Here is a 24,941-nt window from a genome sequence, read left to right on the forward strand (position 1 = left end):
AGATTCTTTACACGATTTTCTCCCTCATGGAACAAGTTAAGGATATGCTATTGCTAAAGATCTCGCCTGTCCCAGTGTCTTCAGGAAAACAATCACTTTCCATCAGCTTCTGGTTTGGGCCTTGTTTTTCAGAAGCTGAGTTTGTATTTCATTACTATTTCTTCAACAAGTGACTAAAGCACCTGTCTCGCTGAGTGTGGACATCTGGCACATAATTAAATAGAGAGTGCTCTCATGAGCCCTACTCCAGGCAGTCCGACAGGCATGGAACGCGGGGTGCACTTGGTTCCAGGGGGGTGCCCGTACACGCAGTGCATTTCTTTAATGTGTTCACCGGTTCACAAATATTAATACATAAGTTTATTTTCTCTGAAGAACAACTCAACACGGATCAACTGCATTAGCGACCAAACTACAGACAACTCCTAGCAGGCAAGTGTCATAGGTCCAAGGCAGTAAGCACAGATCCTGGTTCTGGGAACGCTGCTCACAATCCCAAGCTAAAGGGAACATCTGCAACTGAAACATTATGGGTGCAGGAGTCATCGTCCCTTTGTTCCTTGGTATCTCATTCCCTGCTCCGGTCTCTATCCCTGTCCTTTCTGTCTCTGTCCTTCCTGTCCCGCCCTCTGCTCCTCTCCTCTTTGGAGTCCCTCTCTCTCTCACTGTCACCCCAAGCCCAAGACCATTCCCTTTCTGACCATCGCTTGTCTCTGCTCCTTTCGTAGTCTCGGTCCCTTGTTCTCCAGTCCCTTGCTCCTTCACAAGACCAGTTTCTTTTCTCTGCTGATCCTTCTCCAGAGAAATCATTTTTCATGTTTGGCAAATTGATGGGCTTTCGGAAAGGTCTGTCCCGTCCTCCAAACCGTAGCTGCCCAGATTCCTTTTTACCTCCAAAACCACCTCCAAGCCTCCGAGGAATCCATCCTTTGAGGGTTCTTTCCAGTTCAAAGTCTACAAAGATCTCATGTTGATCAATAACCAGCCTGTTGGCGTCTCTGTGGGCCTTCAAGAGAGCACGCTCATCTTTGTACTCAATAAATGCATAACCCTTTGAAAAGCCCGTCACCAGGTCTCGAACCAGACGGATCTTTCTGATGTCTCCATACCTGGAAAATACCTCCTTTAACTTCTCCTCTGTTGTCTGAAGATTGAGCCTTGCTACAAAGAGGGTGAGGTGAGGATCTCCTGTAACTCCCTTGTTGGGTACGTAGCGTGCCAGCATAGCCCTCCATATGGCACGGTCGTGGGGCTCTTCATCCGTGCCGTCGATGCTCCCAGCTTTGAGGGGGTCGTACTCCTTTGCGATGGGGGCCCAGTCAGTCATTGTCCTGTGAGGAAAAAACACGCGTCACATGGATGCACAGGGATTTTAGGAAGAAGAAGAGCAGGGAATACAAGAACCACTTTCAGCACTGCTATACAGTATTTTTCATCCAAAAATCCCCCAAAAGTTTGAAAAGCTTAAATAAACTGCTAACATCGCTGTTGTTGGAGTTCACCCGCTACGAGGACAGGCGGAGGGAGTTGGGGTTGTTCAGCCTGGAGAAGAGAAGGCTCCGAGGAGACCTTAAAGCATCTTCCAGTATTGAAAAGGGCTCCAGGAAAGCTGCGGAGGGGCTTTTTCCAAAGGCATGGAGTGATAGGGAGAAGGAGAATGGCTTTAAATTATAAGGGGAAGAATTAGATGAGACATTAGGAAGAAATTCTTCCCGGGGAGGCCCTGGCCCAGGCTGCCCAGAGCGCGGGGCTGCCCCATCCCGGCAGGGGTTCCAGGCCCGGTCGATGGTTCCTGGAGCCGCTTATCCAGCGGGAGGCGCCCCTGCAACAGGGGGCGGCACCGGGTGGGCCTCGAGGCCCCTTCCAGGGCAAATTCCCCCCGAGCTGCCCGCACTCACCTCTCCCGGCTCCTTCCCCTTCTCCCCGCCGCTTCCTCCGCCCCCAGAGGCGTTCGTTCCACTCTTCTCCTCCTCGTTTCCCTTCTCCGCCCCTCCCCTTCCCCTCCCGGCCGGGGCGGGGCGGGGCGGTGCCGCGGGGCATGCAGCGGGGCGGGGAGGAGGTGCGGGAGGAGCAGGAGGGTGAGGATGAGGATGAGGATGGCGGCCCGGAGCGGGCGCTGGAGAAGAGCCCGTTCGAGCTGACGGCCGGGGACGTGTATGACATCTCGGCCGTGGTGGGCCGGGACCTACGGCAGCTCCGCTCGGCGCCCGCCGCGCTGCCGCGGCTGCAGTTCAGGATCGTGCGGGTGCTGGAGATGCTGGAGGCGCTGGTGAGCGGCGGCCCGGCCCGGGACAGCCTGCGGGGGCACCCGGGCCCACAGCCCCAGGTAAGGCAGGCGGGACCGGGATCCGCTCGGCCATGAAGCGGCACAGGGCCAGGGGGTCTCTTCCCAGCACAGACCGTGGCCCGTCCACTCCGCCGGGAACCGCCAGAGGGGTTGGAGGACGCTTGTGCCATAGTCACCAGTGTCTTTTATCACAGCAGAACAACCCTCAAAACGTTTGCTTCTTGTCTTTATAGAAGGCCTTGAAGACATTTCCAGAGCGCAGCTCTTCATTGGGTGTTGGTAGCATCATAGAGTTATAGAATAGCTGGAAGGAACCTTAAAGCCCATCCAGTTCCACCCTCTGCCATGGGCAGGGACACCTCCCACTGGCTCAGGCTGCCCAAGGCCCATCCAACCTGGCCTGGAACCCCTCCAGGGATGGGGCAGCCACAGCTTCCCTGGGCAACCTGGGCCAGGGCCTCACCACTCTCATGGGGAAGAAATTCCTCCTTATGCCTTGTCTAAATCTGCCCGTCTCCAGTTCATACCCATAAAGTCACCATGCTCTGAATCATCACCCATTTCACTGTAGTCACCAACCCCGCTCTGTGCTGGCAGAGGGGCGCAGACACACATGGACAGGTTTTCACAGCATACAAACCCACCGCTGTGCAGGTCTGACAGCGCCATTCCCGGGAAGACAACTTGCCATTTATGCAAATGCTAAAGCTTTGTTACCCCATGCAAGAGAAACTTGTGTCTGTGACCAAAAAAGCCAGTACCACAAAGGTCCTAAATTAGGAAAGGAAAATTCAGTTCTTATATCTGCCACAGAGTTATGGTGTGACATTTGACAGATTACTCAGTCTCTCCCCTCATCAGAAGAGCAGATAAAAGCAGCTTCTTGGCAAATTGGATTGCAAGATGTTGCTTTTCTCTGTGACCAGAGCTTATCACAGTTGGGCCCTATTTTGGGAAATTCAGACACAAAGGGAATACCAAAGTAATATAAAGAACTATAATTAATTGCTTTGAAAAATCAGGCTTGTGATGAAGTAACTCCCAGTAGTTCTACAAATTATTATATATTTATAAAATTCAGTGCTCTTAGTCTAGGAGACCCCTGTTTTTGTCAGGTTACAAGATCGTGACCACCACCGTTTATTTTACAGCTCAGCCTTGGACCAGATAAAATGGTAATAGACCTCACAGATCCAAACCGGCCCCGGTTCACATTACAGGAGCTGCAAGATGTATTGCAGGAACGTAACCAGCTGAAAGCTCAGCTTCTTGTTATGCAAGAGGAGCTACAATGCTACAAGAGGTATATTGTGGAGCCAGCAAAGAACTAATGACAGTTACTTCTTGTCTGAGGAGCTTATTAGATCACAGTATTGCAGGTTTGAGCACCTAGAGTGGGCTGTCTGGGTGTGCAAGGGATGTCTCTGCTCTCCAGAGCCTACAAATAAGCAAAGAAAACTGGGGTAATCATGAAGTTGCTATGCCACATAACTGTAAAACTAAACTTCCTCTTATTCTGCAGAGTTTGCAGCTTGTTCCTGTAACTCTACTGCTATCAGCCTACATACACCTACTCCCACTCCACATACAGGCTGGTTCTTGCACATGTTTATGTAGTCACAGCAGCTGCACATGTACAGTTCTTGTCTAAAGCCACACTATGTACCAAAGAGCACGGGGGTTTCCAGCTCAGCTTTAGTCAAAATTTCCTTCCTCCTGCAGCTTTCCCCTGGGGGATGCTGGTTTGTCCACTGTTCCTTTGCTCCCACAAGGGGTACAACATTGATCTGGAAAGCAGAATATTAAGCCCTTTCATCATCATTCAAGATAAGTTGAAGGGTTTTTTTAAAACTGCCAACAGAGGGTTGTGTCAGGCACTTGAACTGTGCAGAACAAGGGCTTTCAGAGAAGGATTTTGGTCTTTCTAGAAGGGACCAGCTGGGAAGATGGGTGGGAGCTGAAGGGTGGGATGCAGGAAGGGTGTTGTTCTTGGTGTTACAAATTCACCTCCAAGGCTGTTCTCCCCTCATCATCAGGTTGTATTAAACTCTTTGGGGCAAGAAACTACTTCTTAATCTAGACACAAAATGTCTGAGCCCTTTAGAAGTCAGTTGAGAGCTCTCAGTAACAACCTCTTAGACCCAGTAAGTAACCCTGTGGTATCTGTAACAGGCAGGTTAAACCAAGAAGTTAAAGGTATATCCAACTCTGTTTACGAACTGCTCCATAGCACTTCTCACAGCACAGTGAGGCACCAGTTCCCCATCTCAGCTCCCTACTTGTGCTGTGCAGTCATTGGAATGGCTTCTCACTTTGATTTCCCAGCTGTTACCCAGTTTATTACAGGCCAAGTTAAAAATTAACATGGTGAATGTTTTCAGGTTTTTAGTGATTTAAATCAAAGTGCTGTGCATCAAGTGTGTCGAGGCTGCTTTCCAGTTCCAGTAATTCTGTGTGGTTGTCTCCTCATAGAGCTTAAGCCAAAAAAAAAAAAAAATTCTTCCCTTTAAACATTCACACAAAATCCTAATTAGAATTGTACAACCATATATATATATATATATATATAGGAAAGAATCATAGAATCACAAGGTTGGAAGGGACCCACTGGGTCATCGAGTCCAACCATTCCTAACACTCCCCAAACCATGCCCCTCAGCACCTCATCCACCTGTCCCTTAAATACCTCCAGGGAAGGTGACTCAACCCCCTCCCTGGGCAGCCTCTGCCAGTGCCCAATGACCCTTTCTGTGAAACATTTTTTCCTGATGTTTAGCCTGAACCTCCCCTGGCGGAGCTTGAGGCCATTCCCTCTTGTCCTGTCCCCTGTCACTTGGGAGAAGAGCCCAGCTCCCTCCTCTCCACAACCTCCTTTCAGGTAGTTGTAGAGAGCAATAAGGTCTCCCCCTCAGCCTCCTCTTCTCCAGGCTAAACAACCCCAGCTCTCTCAGCCGCTCCTCATAAGACTTGTTCTCCAACCCCCTCACCAGCTTCATCGCTCTTCTCTGGACACGCTCCAGAGCCTCCACATCCTTCTTGTGGTGAGGGGCCCAGAACTGAAGGCTGTACTCAAGGTGCGGTCTCACCAGTGCCGAGTACAGAGGGAGAATAACCTCCCTGGACCTGCTGGTCATGCTGTTTCTGATACAAGCCAAGATGCCATTGGCCTTCTTGGCCACCTGGGCACACTGCTGGCTCATGTTCAGTCGGCTGTCAACCAACACCCCCAGGTCCTTCTCCTCTAGGCAGCTTTCTAGCCAAACTTCTTCTAGTCTGTAGCACTGCACAGGGTTGTTGTGCCCCAAGTGCAGGACCCGGCCTTTGGCCTTATTAAACCTCATGCCGTTGGTCTCAGCCCAGTGGTCCAGCCTGTTCAGATCCCTTTGCAGAGCCTCCCTACCCTCCAGCAGATCCACACTTCCACCCAGCTTAGTGTCATCTGCAGACTTGCTAAGGGTGCAATGTATGTTCCAAAATACCAAAACTGAAAATAAGCTCTGTTAGCACAAGGTAACTGACATCATTACAGATAATGGCTTAAAGTGACTGATAATATTTGAGGATTGCATTTTTAATCATGATTTCTGAGAAGCTATAGTGCAGAGAGAGCTCTGCAGTGTCACCACACAGCTCACAGTCCCATTTTTCTCTAAGAGGAGAACTGGCCTCAGAATTACCCCATACCTGATGTCACACTAGTTTCTAGATCCTCTCCTGTATTTTTATTTCCAGACAAGTGGTTCTTCGCTACTTTCAGCGTTCAGCTACTGCAGTCACAAGCTGTGATCCACTCAGCTCTCAAGACAAATGAGGTCAGCTCAGGACAGTAAACTGGCATGCTGTGAAAGCATCGCATAGCATACAAGCTGGTAAAATTTAACCCCATTCCAAGCAGGGAAAACCTCCTTCAGTAAATCTGAAACTTTTGCTTAAAGTAGGTGTGTGAAGTGCAGCAGCATTGAAGCATAATGACAAAATCTACAGCTCAGGCAAAGCCTTTCTTTTCTCCTTTATAGGATGGAAAGAGGAACAGCCACTTGCCTTGCAGGGAAGCTGGGAATCTCCCATCTGTTCCCAGCTGTGTGGTGTGAGCCTTTGGTGTCTGCGCTGAAGGTACCACAGATCCACCCATGCAGAAATTCACCATTTGTCTTGCACCCTACTGTCATCTTAGGACTCTTGTAACATATCCAATGTCTGATTACACTTCCCTTTCACTCCTGTTATGCTTTGACATTCTTTCCCTGTGGAGAAGGCAGGTTGTTACTTTTTTTGTGTTCTCATTAAAGCTCCGCATAAGCAAAATGACATTGTCGTGTTTAAGGAATATAAGTATCATTCATTACAAGAAATAGGCAAGGCTGCCATCCCTGTCCTGTGAGCACCCATTCACCCATGCCCGAGGCTGCCCAGGGAAGGGTTTAAACACAGTCAGCAATGGCACATTATGCACAAAGCCACAAAAAAAAAACCAAAAAAACAAAGCCTCTTCTTTTCCTAGTGGGATCATCTCACAGAAAAGAGACCAAGCTGAAGAACTAGAAAAAGCAGCCAGCGGCAGCAGCCCTGGCACCAGCAGGGACAGTGAAGAGAAGACAATCATCAAACGACTGTAAGTGTGCCTGCATATTTAGGCAGACTCCAGCCTGCTTCACGCCTAGGGAATCCAGAGTCGAATTCTGAACTTAAGCCTTGTGTATTGGCTGTGTATTGTTTTTCTCCTTTCTCTGTAAAATTAAACCCTGATAGAGTAATCCTTTCCTGTGGAAGAAGCACTCCAGAGGAAAGCAGTGTCCACACCGGCAAGCAGGGCATTGTTTTTTTTCTAGGAAAACCAAGCATTTCAGAGCAAAACTATGCGATCCTTTCCTCTCCTCTAGGACATCACAACTCTGCTGTGGGAACAGCCAGCTCTCCCTGGGGGTTTACTTACCTTGTTGGTAGTGGATAGAGTTGCTTCATACAATCCCAGACTGCTCCCTCCAGTCCCCCACAACACATCCACACGGCCTTATCACTGCACACTCCTTTTCCAGTTGTACATTATAATTTCCTTTTTGTTGTTTTTTTTTTTAGGTTCTCTTTTAAACATGGAAAATGAGCATTCTCAAGAAGTGGCACTGATGGCTGCCTCTAAGGCATCAGGGAGTCAACGACTGGAAGAGAAAGCTCCTGCTGTAGCAAAGAAGCACTCAAAAATTGTGTTGTATAATATTCTTTCAGAATAGATTTTACTTCACTGTTTTAGGAACTGTTTTAAACAAACCCTTTTTATATTTCTTAAGATTCCTACCAGACATTACACACATGTAGAGAATAAACGTTTATACAAAGGCGATTTTTATTCTTAGTAGAAGAGCCTGTGATCTGTACCATCACATATTTATCCTGCCCACCCATAAAAGTGTTCAGCCCTAATGATTTTGCAGGATGAAGATATTTAAGAGCTACAGGCCATTCAGAAGTGCATTCGTAGAGAAGTGCTGGGAAGGAAGTACCCATTCAGATTGCAGTCCCCACTGATCTTCTGCAGACAGTAATTATCCTACACCAACACAGAACTACTTGAAGAAAACGCCACCGTGGCTTTTGTCTTTCTTTGCATTAGCTGGGCAATATGCAGGCAGAAGCCTGTCACACCCAGCCCCACAAAAGGACAATGCACTCAGGCTGTGACAACAGAGCCCCTGCACACCCCAGAGTGGCTGTTTGAGGTAGAGATGAAAGATGATGAAAAGCACAGCAAGGGAAGAAAAGCTGCTGCATCACACTCTGCCCATGTGAAGGACTGACGTCTCTTTCAGAGGTGCAGACATGCTCCAACTGGAACAGATGCACCAAACATTTCACTTTCAACAGCTACAGCTCTCCCACAGTAGACAGTTGTGTTTTTCATAATCTCTCTTCTTTCAGTCAGATGTCACAAGCTGTGCATTAGCCCAGGTAATGAGATTTATTATGAGTGGAAGCATATAGGGCAAACAAAGGAATAGAAAGAGAAGCTCAAAAGATATCAATTAGAAAAGTAGAATTTCCAGAGCAGAAAGGCCTGAACAGACATAAAAGCAGCAGTGACAGGTATCAAGCTATGATCTTGCTATCTTCAGAAGTGAAAGCAGGCTCTGAAATCTTTTGATTCCCTCTTGTACGCTAGCAACATGAAAAATATAGGACACTTCATACATCTGCTCAGATGCACAATGTGGATGTGGCTTTGCAGAAGCTAGAACCACAGTCTCCTTTCAGAGAGAATTGGTTAGCAAGGCAACATCAAAGACATCTGAACTAAGCAGGCTGGTTTAGCCAGGGCACACAACTGCCAAAGTACTTTTGCCATCTTCAACATACTAATAAGCCTTGGCCAGGTCCCCACAAGGGATTTTTTGGAGCAGGGTAGCAGGGAAGGAAGTTACTGCATTTCCTTAGCAGAGGCTTTGTGTTTAGAAGGGTGGAAACCCAACCACCACCAATTAATCACTCGCCAGCAAGAGCTACAATACAGCTCTGAGCTGAAGAGACTTTCATGTGTGCTCTGAACTCCATCCTCTCCTGTGGTTTAACCCAGGAAAGCATTTTCTAATCACCATTAAAAAGGTGGGACTATGCCCCAGAACACACTAATCACTAAGTCTTAGTGAAACAACTTCAGGTAATGAACTGCATAGATGAAACAGCTAAAGTACCACCCTGCCGCAGAGATGGAAGACTGTAACATAGCCCTAGGCCACTCTCCACAAGCAGTGGAAAGAGACAATAATGAAAGCTGCAATTATTCATTTAAGATGTTCTTTATGAAAAAATAATAATAAAAAAAGAGGGGGGAGTTCACTAGCTAAAGCAGTCAGGAAAGCACCTCAGCCTTTTTGGGCTGGTCTTTCTGGGGAACCATTACAGTTACATTTCCTCTGGTGCCAAGTGAGCTGCACAGCTGCTTTCTCAAAACAGGAAGAAATTCCTCAGCTAGAGCTACTTCAGAAGAGGTTCCTGTCCTGTTAGAGCAACCCTGCTGCCTCTGGCAAAGCCACACGAGCCTGACAAAGGAAGCTTAGCTCCCAACCCAAGTGCGTCTTTTTGCCTGCTGAGTGTTTTACACCTTACCAGAAGGGGAAACCTTCCTATAAGGAACAAGGATAAAAATCCAAATGGCATGTTTCAGCAAAAAGTACTCTTGAAATAATATACACAGATCAGTTCCTAAGAAAGTAAAGTATACTTATTCAGTGCAACATCAGCTTTATTACCATCTTCCGATGCAGTGCTACTTGATTACCTGTTAAGCGTTTCAGAGAAGACAATATTTTTAATGTGAAATAGGGAGAGATCTTCCCCCTTTCTCATTTACAAAAGTGATGCTGAAGAACAGATATTTTAAGCTATTTGACCTGAGAGCGAATGAGCAAATATTTAAATAAAAAGAAATAAACAAAAAAAAAGCATTTTATTCCAATTTTGACTTCAAGGAAGTGCTCTAGTAAAACAGGATACTGTACACATTGCTGTAGTCTCTGTTACTGAGACCAGAGAAAAAAATCAGTGCTAACCCAAACAAGTCAGCCAACGAAACTTACCTGTAACTTGATATCCATAAGGTAACATGTCTCCAGTTAATTCTTCAGAAATGGTGAAAACACACAGTCTGTCTCCAATAAGCTTGCCTTGTGTTCAGTGGTAAATAATATAAAGCATTTAATGGCTAATGATTTTCACAGCTTTCTTTCAAAATGCTAACGATCTCCAATGGAGACAGGTACCATAGCAGCCACTTGATCAATAATAAATATATTCTTTATTTTACAGAGACACTGTCTTCAAGTTTTAAATTTAAAAAACACATCACTAAGCCACCTCTCTTGCTGCTGAAGCATACAACCAGGATGTTGTTGCCATTTGGCCTATCACATAGGCAAGCATATAGGATTGTCCTAGAGGGCATTAGCTGGAACAGCAGCAGCCTTCAAGACATGAGGAAGAAAAGATATTAATGGAGCCACAGGTCCCTTGCCGACATCTTCCAGCAGCAAGCGTGGCCGATGGCTCACAGCCATTTTCATCTACACAAGTGCCAAGCCTGCCTTGGCAAAAATTCCAACTGGTAAGAATTCATCTTTAACATAAAGGACCTGCATTGTATTGCCCGCCTACATCACAGATTTGGTTCTCCAACAGTAACGTTAAACATCTGCAAGATGCTAAGCACTCAACTCCCATTCAGGACAGTGGGACTAGACCATGCTGGACAGACCTACAGGACCAGGCAATAAGGAATCTACTTTCTTCACTGCATGAACTCCATCATTACAGTTTGAAGCTGCATATGAAGACGACTCCTATTTTTGGAACTGCTATGCTCTACTACAAGCATTCACAGTAAATAAATAGCTTCTGATGTGGCTAATTCGCATAGGAAGGTAATAAAACATTTTTGGAGAGAGCCTTTTCTTTTACTTCTTTAAAATCCTCTGGGAGACATCTCCAAGAATCAGCCATTAGCTATAAAAAGGTACCATCTTAAATTTTAGAAAATAGTAATTTCAAACATTGATTCTCGCTGTGAAGTTCTATCTTCATGTTTCTAATCAATATTCACCCCAGCCTATCAAAATCTATCCCAATTTGGCTTGGAGTCATTTCTCTGAAGAAAGCAGCCAATTTGACCATCCATTTCCCTCAGCACCAGTGCCTTCAAGTTCACTTCCAAGAGGAGATATGACACTGGAAAAACTGGATCCCTACCACAAATTATTTGAGAACAACAGCAGCATCCACCTCAGAGAAGCCCATAAGCACTGGGTTGCAAAAAGCAGTCTGACAAGCAGCCGAGCCACTGGATGCACGAGTCAGAGCACAGAAGTACATCTGCTGTCATAACGCTAACCCCAAAGCGGAGCATGACATTTCATTGCGAAAGCAGAAGCACACCCCAAGAAAGTGAGTTTCTGCACAAGTCTTTGACTGCAGGCTCAAGTGGCACTAGTCACTATGGAGAAGTATTCAAATTTTAGGGAGGGTTTCCTTTCACAATATAAAAGTTTTGGCAATCTAAGGTCAATTATTCAAGCTTGCCTGGAAAACTCTAATGGGTATTTAAATACCGCAAAGCAAAAAAGTAGTTTTTAAGGAGCTTGGAACAACATTAGCAATCCACTAAAAGCTGAGGGAAGTGACGACAAGAAAAAAAGAAAAATCCACTGACTCCTTGTACAGCACTCAGTCCAAAACAACCAAACCCAAACAGAGAGGATGAATTAGTGTTTCAGCCAGGGATAAGCTTCGATGGAAGCTTTGCTTCTGTCTCCATAGTCATACAACAGTTCTTCACCTGCTTTAATGTCTCTGGAAGCTATCAGGATGAGATGAGGCACACCATCAATGTCATGAAGCTTCGTCTGACAATTGCCACATTTGCTGTGATTAATCAGTCTTCCGAGACGATTGGTTTCTTTTGTGGCATCAACACTGAAAGAACAAGAACAGAATGCAGGATTGTTGCATATCACGCAATCACATCCGTGGACAAAAGCCAAAGTGTAAATCAATAAAGAATGAGGAATCCAAACAAGGCTTAACAGAACACTACTAAACATGCACATGATTAAACAGACATCACATGATACAGTGATGCAGGTAAACTAAAGGGATTCTGGAAGATTTTAAAGTTAGCACAAAACCCAGGAAATGGAAAACTTTGGACTGTGTTTTGGAGCTGCCCATTTCCAAGCAGCTTTCAGCTGTTCATAAGAACAGCAGAACCCAGGTATACAACAGCCTAAGAAAGGCTTGACAACCTAAATACCCTGCCCTCAGGAAAGCTGTCTCCAAGCTAAGCAATGCCTGCTGAGTAAACCAGCAAGAGTCTCTACTCACACAGAAGGCTGAGAATGCCTAAACACTACATGCCCAACTTCTAGAGGCCTGGAAACTAAAGCTCTAGAGCCCCTTATTGCACAAAATTGTTCTAGCAGCTATCATTATGGTATCTAGCCTGAAGGTCAGACACCTAGGATAGAGAGCACTTCATGGTAATCAGTATACAGGCTAAGTGACCAATACTCCAGTATCCAGGAATATTAGCCAAGGAGGAAAGAGCCTAGCCCAAGTAGCTGCTCAGAGAACTGAAGTTTGCAGCAAATGAAACTGCAAATAGAGTGATAAGGCATGCAGGTGAGGTAGGCATGAGAGGAGACCCAGTCAAAGACTGAAAGGCAATGGTTTTCTCCCTGAGAGCTTGTTCACATTGCCTGCAACATGAACAAAGCCTTGCAACTCAAGAAAAGCAGTTAATTTTACATAAGAAAAAGTTTAGGCAGAAGTCCATGGCAGAGCTGGAAGTCTCGTCCAATCAAATACAACCCTCCATTTAGCTTGTGCTGTACTTCAGACAACAGGGCTTCGAGTCACTTCTCCTTTTAGCCCAAAGGTACAGGAGGCTCTTGAACCATGAAAGAGCGCTCCAAGTAATTTCCTCATTCAGGGTTCAAATTCCTTTTTTTTTTTTCATGAAAATAAGAAAAGACTTTGCAGCATTCAAAGCCTCTATCACTCAATTATCCATGTAAGGGAAGAGAAGCTTACCAGTATGTTTTGCTGAGGTACTGAAAATAGTACATATAGCAGCCTGTGGATGGATCTTGAGCATACACGGCTTCTCGCTTTCGAGCATCAGTGATCTCAATGAGATCCCCATGATATTCAACTACAAAATCTCCTCGATTAAAATGTTTAGTAGCAATTACTCCTCTCCCTTTGCCATCGATGTAATCAATCTGTTGAGTTGAAAAGAAAATCAGCTGGGTAATTAGAAACTATTTACATGACTACAAATATGCCATTTCCCAGGAAATTAGTGATTTGTCCTTATGAAAATGCTACAGCAGGGTATTTGTGTGTACTACAGACACAGGATGAATCTGGGATACACCCCGAGTTACCAGGTATTTTGATACAGGTCTTCTAATCAAAGAACTACTTTTTAAAACAGCATACACAGAGAAGAGTTGTCTATATTTTCTTTTAAACTATGTATTAACTGAGACAGTAAGCTTTTCCATTTCATGTGCACCATCATCATCACCATGCACAGGTTAAAAAGCTAGAGAAAGGAAAGATCAATCACAGAAATTACATTTATCACCCAGTATAATTTATTATTCCTGCCTCCCCGTGTAAACCAGACAACTCCAGGCAAGTTCTCCTGTCCCTGTCACAGATGTAACAATGCTAACTGCAGGCTGCTGCTTGTCAAGAATCACAGCTTTTCTGCACTTCCCGGGAACCATTTCTGCTTTAAATTATAAGGGTGATCAGAGTAATCCAAATGGTAAGCACTTGGTCCCAGTAATCAGTATTTGCTGGCAGAGGGAGGAAAATCAGCACAACCCATTATCCCAAATGCCATAACAAAGATTCTCAGCAACCGGCTGTGAGCAGGCTGAGAATCCATTACCAAGCAGACAGTATGTGGGTGTTACCTTTTAAACATATGACAAGTAAGATGCTGTATATAACCCCATTTCTGGAAGGTAACACAAGAAATGAGATAGTAAAGGGAGCAAATGCATTTTCAGTGAAGACTATGAAACCACTTCATTATTTAGGACTGAGGCTGCACACAGATATTCTCCAGAGCCAAACTGCACCGAAGCAAAAGGGAGGACGGCGTGCTCCAGTTTTTCTCCACTGCCGATGAACTGCAGCAGTTCTGATAAAGTTCCACCACTTTCTGCTTAAACAGACGAACTGCAAGGTACTGTGTAAACGCTACATGGCTACTCAGGCTGGCATTGCAGTTACCTTCATTCCTTCTTCTTTCCCACTTGTAATTAGCTCATTTATTTTCCTTCTCTCCTCAGTCTGCAGGAGAGACAAGAACAAACAAAACCATGTTGATAGTTTTTTGTTGCTTATTCTATGGCAAAAAAAAAAATTATTAGCCAGCGACACTTATTTTTCCAAACCACCCCATATTTCTAGCAGAGCTAAATGGTAGAGAGATTTCTGCCCCCCAAATATACAAGCAGTTAGTCTGTCCTAGAAGGACTGGATCAGCATCTACAGATCTTAGGAATGTTCTCAATAATACTTCCAGTGCAAAACATTCTGTATTTGGCCAATGGAAGCCATTTACAGGTAGTTACACGCTATTCAATTAACTGGCCATGCTGTAAGTAATGTTATTTTAAGAAGAAGCGCTACCTCCAATTCAGATTTGCTTTTCCTGGAACTTCTTCTAACTGGGTAGTAATCTGTCACTTTTCGATTCGGTGTTTTTCCTTGCGTTCTAAGGCATAAGAAACACAAAACACAAGTATTTCAGACTGTGACATCTCTAGGACAGAGGTAAATAATAAACAATAAGATTTTTTTTTTTTATTTTCATCTTGGTACATTGAAAGATGATCAATATGAACCAGTGTTTGTTATCAGTACACTCCACTTAAAGCCAAAAGCTACAGTCCCTTTCCTCCCCATGCTATTTTCACTACCCTGATACTAATTCTTCAACAACAAGGATGAGATGCCATTGGAAATCAGCTGAAGGTTACATTAAAAGTCTGAGGAGCCCTGTGTGCCTTGGCAGTAGGGAATCTAAAATTTAGGTCATGAAAACTGCTTGGCAAGGAATTCATTAGGTCACATTATTCCGATATCATGAGAAAGATCATCAGTTCAGCTAGGAGGCCTCCAACTGTAATTAACCTAATATTTTGTTTCTGACAAGACAAATTCCCATTTGTCCACAGAAAAGTAGGTCTTAATGGTTCATTAATTTATTTTCCTATAGGTGATCAGCAAGTATTTGACTTGAGATAAAATACTCCAGCCTTGTTTGCAAGAACAACAAAAGTCCTCCACAGAGTAGATAAATAGTTTCAACATTATATGTTATTTTCAAACACATTATTCTTGAGGGAAAAAAAAACCAAACCAAACAAGTTGCCTTTTAAGATTTGTTCCCCGAACATAATGATTTGTTTAAAAGAGGCAGCAAAACAAGAGCAACATTAATGTATTTCCTAAAGGAAAAACACAGATCAAACCCTCCTGTGGACAAACAGAAGAAAAGCTTTTCCCAACTCCAGAAGTCACTCACTTTCTTCTTGGTCCACGTTTTGTTTTAACCATCTTTTTCTGAGCTGGCTTAGCAGCATTTGCCTCATCAGCACCATCTGAAGGCAGGGGTGTCTTTTGAGTTTCTACAGTTTCTTGGTTTTGATCAGAGGAGGGCACCGAAGCATTGTGCCCATCTTCTTTCTCCTTCTGGTCTTCTGGTTTCATAGCACCTTCAATTATATTGCCACCATTCTTTTTTCCTGGTGATAGGAAAATAAAGCAAGGCTCTGAACTTTGGAACATCTATACCAGAGAGCTTTAAATGAATTCCAATGGTTTCTAGTCCAAGTTTCTAGTTCTGTCAAACAGGAGAAAGAGGGAGAGAATAATACAATCTCTTTCTGCCAGAGCCCACATAGGCTGTTACTCAGCTTTTGACTAGTCCTTGCTACAGCACATGCAGAACAGAGACAGAGGCAGGGGTGAGCAGAGAAAGGGTAAAACAAAGCCCAAGCACTTGTCACATTAGGCTTGGGGCTCAGTTTTCCAAACCTCAGCATGCAGCACCTTCAGTGCAGTGCTTGAAACAACTGTACAGTTTTCATCCAGCATACTAAATTACTGCCGTAAACAATATCCAACACCAACAAGGGAGAAGAAGCCTCTGTGGATCCTGCAGTGCAAAGCTACAGACTGTGGTACCAAGGGGCCAACACCACTCAGCCAAAACCCACAGGAGCTAAAGGGCCGGCACTTACAAGAAGTCTACCCCACACACAACCAACATTTAATGAGGAAAAAAATCCAAAGATCAATCTTACCATCTCCTTTCCTGTAGGCTTTATTTAGTGCTTTGCCCTGACATTTCATCTCGTGATACATGACAGAGTTTTCTTCTTGGAGTGGAGGACGAACACCATCAGTTTTGCTAGGATTCAGGTAGCTGTAGATTTTGGATTGACCAATAAACACATTCTCCTAAAACAGACCCACACAGAAATCAGTACATCAGAGATGCCCGGTACATCACGTTGGTACCCATAACATGCTGCAAAACCCAAGGCTGATGGCTGACCATGCTAATGCAAATTAACAGTGCTTTAATGCATCACCCTTGCTGCTGTTGCTATTTCTACTAATTAAAAACGTAACAGTGGTAAGCACTCCGAGAACTTTACTAATGCAAACTCTCAATACCAGAAGACTTTCATATGAAACGTGTCAGGATGGGGTAGTCATAACTAACTCCGAGTTCCATCTGTGCTTCACAGTATGAACTCTACTGCTAAAAAAAGGCCAACCCAGAGCTGAGGAAAGTGGCCTCAAAGAGTGCAAGCCAAAAAAAATACCAGTAACGCAGCAAAAATTGCCCAAGCCCAGAACATAACTCTCATAGCCAGAGAGGTATGAGCTTACTCAAACGCTCTCATGAGGTGTCAAATGTTACGGCAGTTAATCATATGCTCAATTGAGCAACGCAGAAGACAGGAATGTGTCACACAGTCTACCTTGAGTGACACTTCTCGGTGAGGTCTGGGAGATCAACAATGCTTTCTTTTTATCCAATATATTTCACAAAATAACGTGTAAAAGTTCTTCACAGCAAAAGAAACTTTGAAGACCCCCCACAAAGCACTCATAACTAGCCAGGAACATGGTAAAACCCTCTGGTATGGTCCAATACCACAGAGCGGTGTTTGCACACTAGCTCGAGCTCCAAGAACATCAACAGTGAGCAGTATCAAATTTAACAGAGTTCAGTGGAGACGCGTCACCTTTGCTTTTATGGCCTCCTGCCACCTCACCAAGTTTGGCTGTGCAGGGCACACAGATTCAGCTGTGAAACTGCACCGCATCAACACTTGGCCAAAATGAGTTTGTCTTGGCCATACTTTGACTCAACTAAAAACAATTTTCAGACACTGCAAGCCAGTTAAAACAATAAAAACATGCATTTTTTTTAATAAAAGCACACAAAGGTCCCTATTAGTTCAAAAATAGCTCTAATATAGCTGGCTAAACAATCCTCCAGCATATGCAGTCATACAAACACCAAAAACGTAAGGAAAGCACACAGCAGAACACACAGGATAATTTCAATAGTTAGCATAATCACAAGTAACAAATGCGTACATAATTAATACACAAAATAAGGCAAGTTAGAGGCTCAAATCTCGGGCGACAAACAAACTTCAGTGAAGATGGATATTACAATAGAACGGTCTGAGAAAAAGTAGGTCAGTCCCCGACCCCCAGTATTTCTGGAAGGCCTGCGAAAGACAAGCCTTCCTCATTCAAAAACAGCAGCTTTTGAGGATGAAATACCATAAAACCACTCCATTTTAGCATTTGTAAGCAGCGAATCCCCCGCGGCAAAGTTATCAAGATTCAGCGAAGAGGTGAGATACGGGAATTTCTGGAGGAAGCCAGAAGGAAGCTGCGAACTGCAGCGGAGCCTTCAAGCTTTCAATACACCATTAGCATGGAAAGAACGACTCTTTCCGCAGCGGGGCTTCCTCCCCTGGTTGCCAGCTCCCTGCCCGCTACCGAGGCACGGCTGCCACGTCTTTGGCCGTGCCAGATCCCGGGAAGCAGGGGCTGTCCCAGGGGGTCGCCGCAGGGAGACATCGGCCCGCGGCTGAGCTACGGGAAGGGGAAGGGAGGAGGCACGGAGACACCACCGAGTGACAGCCCCGGGTGGACGCGGAGAGAGCCCGATCCCGCTAGAGCTCACCGCCCACCCCGCGGCCGGGACCTCGCGGAGCCGCCCGAGCGGTGCTTACCTCGCCAGCATGGGGCCGGCCGGGTCCCTTCCTGTCGGCGCTGTCGGGGCCGGGCTCTTCGGCACCGGGCATGTTCCTCCCTAGGGGCGAGGGACACAGAGCAGCGCCTAAGCCGGGCGCGGCCGCCCGCGGTCATCGCCCGTCCGCCACGGCCTGCGCCATGTTTAAAGGGCTGCAGCAGGGCGAGCGCGGCGGCCCGGCCCCTCCCGCGAGCCGCGCGCACCGCGCGGGGGAGGAGCCCCGCCGCCCCGCGCCCCCCGCCCCGCGCCGCCCCTCCCGCACCTTCGGCCCCGCGGCGCCCTGCGCCCGGGCCGCCCCGCCGGGCCCCGCCAAGCCGCCGCGCCGCCCTGCGCAGCCCCATCGGCTCGGCCGCCAGCCGCCCTCATTGGCGCGCGGGGTCGCCCCGCCCCATCCCGCCGAGGGGTCGCCGCTCCTGGGAACTCGGTTTAAACGCGCGTCCCCTGCGCGCCGATTGGCCCGTGCGAATGGCAACGGGCACGCCGATTGGCGGGGCGGGAAGGACCGCCCCCCGCGGCGGCGCCCCGACACGTGGGGAGCGCGCCCCGCCGGGGCCGCCGAGCCTGGGGGAGCCGCAGCGGCGCCCGGTGCCGCCCCTCCGCCCCTCCCGCAGCGCACGCGGCTCCTCGCCACCTCGCGGAGGGGATCCGGGGCACCCCGGGTTCTAGCGGGGTTGCCAAGCTCCGGTCTGCAAAATTACTAGGCTGCTTTATGCAACGTCTAGCTGAAATCCCCCTGGTTGAAACTTAAATCCGTTAATTCCACCCTCCAAGGTTGCCTGGAGAACAGATAATACTCAAACGTTGCACCTGAGCATCAAAATCCTTGTGCAATCCTCGTTCCATAGCGATGGCAGCTAAGCCATGGCAAAGCCACAGAGCGGTCACCAGAAGGGCTCAGGCAGCCTCCGGCATCGCTGCTCTGTTCTGAATGAAGCTCATGACAGGTCTCCTACGGGTACTGTAGAATCTGGTGAGGATGATTGCCAAGGGCAGAGCAGCAGTGAGATGAGAGGGCACGCAGACCCTGGGATACTGCCTGTTTCTGCTTGGGCAGTGGGTGTCATCACGGGGTTAGGAAATCACCCCGCAGGATCTCTTTGATGCACCATCTTAAGTAGCACAATCACACTGAGCCACAACGTGTGACTAACCTGTCTTCTTATCTGTGCCAGCCCTTTGAAGACCTGCCTGACAGCAGCTGCTCGTGTGTGCTCAGGATACAGAGCCATGATAAGTAAGCTGACCCACAGTGCTATCAGCACAAGGGTGGCTTCCCACCCAGGGCTTATCTGCAGCCACAGGCTCGCTGCTGCTCCCTCTGGCATTCCTACAGCAACACAAATAGCCAGTCCAGCATGATGATGCAACTAGAAACTATCCCTCTCCTTAAGAACAGAAAAAAACCACTGTCAACTTCAGCAAGAAATGCCCCAAAGGGACGGTTCCATCCTCCCCAGGCTGTCCCTTGCGCCGGCGAGCGGACAAGACACAAAGTTAGTGTGACTGCAGAGGAGACAGAGGGCTTACGCTCCCTGCATTTTATGATAGCTCTTCTGCAAAAGAAGTCTGTCTCTGCATTATTACCATGATTTCTTGTCTGCATTGTCACTAACAAGGCGTACATATGCATTTCACAGAGCGCAACGCACTTGGGGTTTGCATGTGAACTCTGTCGGACACAAGACTGCAGACAGCCGACATTAACTGCGCATCATGGCGATGCACTTCACTCAGGCGGGCACACCGAGCTCTCCAGAAGAGCACTGCAGCCCTCGACAGACACTGCTCTGATTGTTCCACCCCAATTCGCACGGTTTTTTTCACACAGCTAGGATGTGACTGGGAAAAAATCCTTCATAAATTACTAATAATGATTTCCTTCTGGCAGTAATTGGGGAACGTTGTTTCTAATGTCTTGGGAAAGCTGTGGAAACACCTTTACTGTGGTTTTGCTCAGCTTTTTTTGGCTTGGATGTGTTTTAATATTAAGTTTATAGATGTATATTAAACAAAGCAACCGAGTTTGCGTTGCAGCTGTGCAGGCCCCCAGTAGAGGGCAAAGCAAGCCCAGTAATTACCTTCTCTAGAATGACAAAGGAAACGACATCATCTCCAACCGGCACGGTAGGCTCGCGCTATGCGTTGACAGAACGTGCTGAGGCATCGCCCCCCGCGCCGGCTCTCTTCAAGAGAAGAGAAAAAAACCAAAAAAAACCAAAAAAAAAACTGGCTCCAAAAACCCAGTACTGAGAGGAAGTAAAAACATTATCACACGTAAGGCTGTAGACCAAAAGAGGAGGCGTCTGTCTGAAAGCGCCTGTCACCGTGACTCAGGTCACACGGGACACGGCACACGGGAAGTGCTGGCCGGTTCCCATGTTCCTGGGGCACAGCGCGGCTGCCAGCACCAGCTCTAAAACCCAGTGACCTACATATTATCTTGTGTAGCCCTGTGAGAGCAGCTTCTGAGAGAACGGCGTTTTAATATGGAAACATGGAATACTTTTGTGGGGGAAGGGAAAAATTGATGAACATGAAGTTGGATTACCTCAGAAAGGAAAGAAAATATTAAAAGTAAACACCTGCAGTCTAATATTTCACCCAGTTTAAAAAATCTCTTATTTTTTTAGGACAGGTTACGTTTAAATTCAAAAGTGCAGTTTATTTCAAATAAAACACAAGATGTTAGTTAAATATTTCCACCTGAGAACAAGTTCTTAATATAGTTCTCACACAGCACCTGTCAGTTTTGTAAAATAAAATCACTATCATAACAGTTAGATAAATTACTTTTTAACAAGATGAAATCCTGACAATTTGTGTCTCAGCCACTGTATCTCTCCATTAGCAAGCAAGTAAAAATGATGCCTTAAGGGCAACTCCTGAGCATTACATTAAGCAACATTCTTGTATAAAGTCATATAGTAAAATGCCAGTGGGTGCTAGCTATATTCCATACATTATAAAATATAATTACATTCAGAATAGCATCTACTAAGGATAAAAAAGCTCATCTCTGAACAAAAATGCATTCAGTGAGATCCTTGTTGCATTCAAAACCCTATGGAAACAGCATCCTGCGGATAATTCTGCATGTGCTCATTTCACACCAGTAAGAAGCATACAGCAGGATCACTCACCTCTCCCACTCGAGGACAATCATCAGCTCTGCTCACAGGCCTGGCAGGTAACTTATTTTTTCAACTCAACACATCAAAACTCACTTTCTTGCCACTATTGTAGGGAGCTGTTTAGATGCAGCTAACATTAGATAGACTGCACATGAACTACTCTTCACTGTGCCTTTATTTGAAGTGTGTAGAGGGTAATAATCAAGGTTTTAGCTGCCATTAAAATTGTTCTCATCTCTGGCCAGGCTTCCATCATCTTTTCCTCCATTTAGTGTCTGAAGCATCACTGATGAATCTGAATTACTTAAGCTCGTTTAATTAACATTGCTTTGTCTTTAAATAGCTTAGCCTAAATCTGGCTGATCCTGTATTAGTCATTTTAATCCTTAAGTTTGTCTAAAGATAAAATAAGTTAACTTGTATAAAATTGAATGAGCAGTACCAAATGTTTTAAGCAGATTTCATGACCGTCCACACTTAATTTGTATCTTCTTCCATTCTGTTAAAAGTTCTTAAAAACGGTTGTATTGTTATGCAACTGAGAATGAGGCGAAGCTGAGAGAGCAGTTGTTCAACATGGAGAAGACTCTGAGACCTTACTGCAGCCTCAAAATACTTAAGGAAGGCTTCTAAGAAGGAAGGGGAAAAAAGTTTTAGCAATAGAACAAGGGGTAATGGTTTTAAACTAAACCAAGAGAAGTTTAGACTAGATATTAGGAAGAAACTTTTCTCGCTGAGGGTGCTGAGGCCCTGGCACAGGTTGTCCAGAGAGGTGGTGGATGTCCGATCCCTGGAGGTGTTCAAGGCCAGGTCAGGTTGGACTCTGAGCAACTCGATGAGTCGTAGATATTCCTGCAGGGCGGTTGGACTGATGAGCGCCATGGCCCCTGCCAGCCCAAACCATCCTGTGAGTCTTAAGCTGGAACGGAAGATGTTTTTTTATCAAGGCGCTGTCAGTCTGAGGGCCTTAAGTACTGAAAAGCTTTCTCCCAGTGTTAAACTCCTTTGCAGCAAAAAAATTCGCATTAGCAGCTTGTAAAATACGAGGAAAGGAACCCCACGAGCCGGCGGGCCCGCCGGGGCTGCGGCGGCGGTTCGGCAGAGCCGGCTCCGCCCCTCACCGCCCCGGGAAGCTCCTCAGGCCCCGCCGGTTCTCACAGGAACGCTCCCGCCCCCTCGCACCGCCTCAGGCAGGACCGCCCGCCGCGCGCCTCCGCGCACGCGCAGCCCCCACCCCCGCGATGCTTCGAGAGGAGCTGTATCTCGCGAGAGCGCTGCCTCATCGCGCCGGCCGCCATCTTGGGGAGCCAGGGTCACGTGACCGCGTGCAGCCGTCCGCCTCCGTCTTTCCCCTCCCCCACCCACCGGGAACCGGGCCCGGATTGTCACTCTCCGCTCCCGCCGCCGGCCTGGGCCCGGGCCCGCCCGCGGGGGACATCGCTTTTTTTGAGGACGGTGGATATGACAGGGTTTTTTGGGGGGGAGCTCGCTGCCTCCAACCCGTTCCTGGGGCGGGGAGGGACGAGGCGCGGCGTGTCACGTGACGGGGCAGCGCGCGACACAGCCTGGCGGCGGCGGGACCGGGGAAAGGGGGGGGTGAGCGCCAGACGGCGGAGGACACGTGACTGGGGAGGCCAGGTTGGCGCGGGTGGGGGTGGGTCACGTGGCGCGGAGCGCGCGCCAGCGGCGGGCAGTGGCTGGTGTCACGTGGAGGAGGGCGCGGCGCGTCGGCGGTCACGTGGTGCGGCGCGGCGCGCAGCCCCAACCCCCCCCTTCCCCCTCCGTGCGAGAGGGGAGGGAGGGCAAAGATGGCGGCGGTGAGTTAGAAAGCGGCGGGCGGCGGCGCCAGTAGCAGAGGCTTCCACGACCAGCTGCGGGAGGACCCGAGAGCAGGAGAGAGTGAGTTCCGCTCTGTCTTTTCGCTTGGTAGAGGGCCCGCTCCGTCGCCTTGGGGCGCTCCCTGAGCGGCGGCGGCGCCCGCGGGGGTCTCCTGGCCTCAGCGCCGCGGTGGCTGCCCCTTAGGGGCTCTGCGCCTCGCGCTCCCTCAGCCCCTACATTGCGGTCGCTAGGGCCGGTGGGGGCGCCGCTGCTCCGGCGCTGGGCGAGCTTCCCGCCCCCTGGGGCGGCCCCCCCGGCTCGGGGCTGCGGGGGCCGGGGCCTCCCCTCCCGACACAGTGGCTACAGCCTTTGTGCGCTCCGGCCGCGCCGGGAGAGCGGCTGCGGCTGCAAATGAAGCCGCTGTGGCCGGGCGGAGGCTGGTGATTTACGAGAGCGGCTCTGTGGGCGCGGCCCTCTCGCCCTTCTCCGGGGTCCCGGCGCTTCGGAGGGGATCTTTTAAGCAGGCGAAGGGCCGCAAACAAAAAGTCGCGCATGGGACACGATTACGCAGCCAATTCCAGCCCAACCCGGAAGTTTATGTCGGGAACACGTGTCGTGAGGCGGGTGGCGGCGCCGGGAGCGAGGCAGCCCCCCCCCGCCGCCCCTCGGGGCCCGCGGAGCCCGGCGCGTCTGAGCGAGCGCTCCTCAAACAGAGGTTGCTAGGGTGTGTAACTGTTTAATGTAAAAATGCCCTTACAGTCCGGAGGGGAAGAGGCCTTGTGGGTTTGTCTGCTATTTTGTAGGTCATTTCGTTATTCTTTTAGCTGACTGGGCTCCGCGCTGCTTTTGAAGGTGTAAACTGGAACTCTTGTACTTTATTCCAGGTGCTTGTATTCTGTTTTTAGTTTGGTTTTGTTCTACAGAGTTTATTTAAATACAAAGATGAATGTTTTGCATGGGTTTTTTTTCCCCTTAAATTGAGAAACTCGGGTTGATGAGGTAAAGCGAAGAATTTAGTACAGTAGAAGTTGTGTAACAGTACAACATAGGAATTATTTTTTTATATCTTCCTTACAGGCATATGTTATATTTAAATGTAATTCTTGGTCTTTAAAAATAAGACGTGGGCAGTTTGTCTTTTTGTCCAGGCAAGTTCTTTGGCTTATAGCTATTTTAAAAGCCTTAGAAGTAGGTAGTGGAGGTGGTTACTCCGTTTCTTGTGTCTTGAGATAACCTAGAGCTCACTCCCAGGCAAAACTGAGGAAGGGTTCTAGTACTCAGATACTTCTCTTATCTATTCTGGGTTTTTATTTCTTAGGAACTTTCAATGTTGGCGAAGTTATTGCCTCCAAGTATCTAGTCTAAAATCTGATTTCATTCCAAGTAATTGCATTGTTTAGTCTCTTTAACAACTTCTGAATTTCACATTTTTAGATAGTGCATCCTCCCTACTGTAAATTTCATGCAACAGTTGTAAGAGAGCTTTGAGGCACAGTTGAAACCCACGGTATTGCAAACTGTTCCTTATGTCCTTACAAGCTTTGATTTTAGAGAGGTAACTAACATTTGAAAAACTAGTGTGTTTTTTTACAGAATTGGTGTTGTTTTCACAAAAATCAAAAGTCAACTCTGTACATGTAAATGCAGTGTTAACCGTTGGTCTTAAGGTTAGAGCATGTAAGGATGAGCGAGTTCAGTAATTAGTATTTTAGTCTTTGATTGGATGATTACTTGGAAAGGACCAGAAGGCAATGTGTTAGTTGGATTTTTTCTTTTATTGTTACCTCGGTTGCCTCCTGGATTCAAAAGTTACGAGATGTGCAGAAATCATCTGGACAACCAGATAATCTCC

At 47.3% G+C, this 24,941-nt stretch overlaps 4 protein-coding genes across 6 annotated transcripts in view; 2 read left to right on the forward strand and 2 right to left on the reverse strand.

The window, feature by feature from the left end:
* Window positions 1–14: 14 nt before the first annotated feature.
* Window positions 15–2,026, reverse strand: SNRNP35 (small nuclear ribonucleoprotein U11/U12 subunit 35). Of its 2 annotated transcripts, none has more exons than XM_054082031.1 (2): window positions 1,899–2,026; window positions 15–1,331 (listed from the first exon to the last, which is right to left on the reverse strand). In XM_054082031.1, the coding sequence occupies exon 2, from the start codon at window positions 1,325–1,327 to the stop codon at window positions 569–571; it is 759 nt and encodes a 252-aa protein (XP_053938006.1). In that variant the 5' UTR covers window positions 1,328–1,331; window positions 1,899–2,026; the 3' UTR covers window positions 15–568. The 2 variants fall into 2 exon arrangements, with proteins under 2 accessions (XP_053938006.1, XP_053938005.1); XM_054082030.1 differs by lacking the exon at window positions 1,899–2,026 and adding an exon at window positions 1,482–1,636.
* On the forward strand, window positions 2,020–9,908 carry RILPL2 (Rab interacting lysosomal protein like 2). Of its 2 annotated transcripts, XR_008452691.1 has the most exons (5): window positions 2,020–2,326; window positions 3,439–3,590; window positions 6,304–6,400; window positions 6,789–6,899; window positions 7,364–9,908. XR_008452691.1 is itself a non-coding variant. In XM_054082033.1 (4 exons), the coding sequence occupies exons 1-4, from the start codon at window positions 2,039–2,041 to the stop codon at window positions 7,386–7,388; spliced, it is 576 nt and encodes a 191-aa protein (XP_053938008.1). In that variant the 5' UTR covers window positions 2,024–2,038; the 3' UTR covers window positions 7,389–9,908. The 2 variants fall into 2 exon arrangements, 1 of the variants encoding a protein (XP_053938008.1); XM_054082033.1 differs by lacking the exon at window positions 6,304–6,400 and having other exon boundaries at window positions 2,024–2,326.
* A 142-nt stretch (window positions 9,909–10,050) lies between these two features.
* Window positions 10,051–18,552, reverse strand: KMT5A (lysine methyltransferase 5A). Its single transcript, XM_054082029.1, has 8 exons — window positions 18,403–18,552; window positions 18,121–18,200; window positions 16,159–16,315; window positions 15,378–15,597; window positions 14,480–14,564; window positions 14,078–14,137; window positions 12,860–13,050; window positions 10,051–11,743 (listed from the first exon to the last, which is right to left on the reverse strand). The coding sequence occupies exons 1-8, from the start codon at window positions 18,479–18,481 to the stop codon at window positions 11,533–11,535; spliced, it is 1,083 nt and encodes a 360-aa protein (XP_053938004.1). The 5' UTR covers window positions 18,482–18,552; the 3' UTR covers window positions 10,051–11,532.
* A 4,459-nt stretch (window positions 18,553–23,011) lies between these two features.
* SBNO1 (strawberry notch homolog 1) overlaps window positions 23,012–24,941 on the forward strand; it is a 31,362-nt gene continuing 29,432 nt past the window's right edge. Inside the window, exon 1 of the mRNA XM_054082329.1 lies at window positions 23,012–23,170. The gene's annotated coding sequence lies outside the window, so the exon portion shown is untranslated. The remainder of the gene's footprint in view (window positions 23,171–24,941) is intronic.

The sequence above is a fragment of the Cuculus canorus genome, chromosome 17 (genome assembly GCF_017976375.1).
Source record: "Cuculus canorus isolate bCucCan1 chromosome 17, bCucCan1.pri, whole genome shotgun sequence".
NCBI classification, from domain to species: domain Eukaryota; kingdom Metazoa; phylum Chordata; class Aves; order Cuculiformes; family Cuculidae; genus Cuculus; species Cuculus canorus.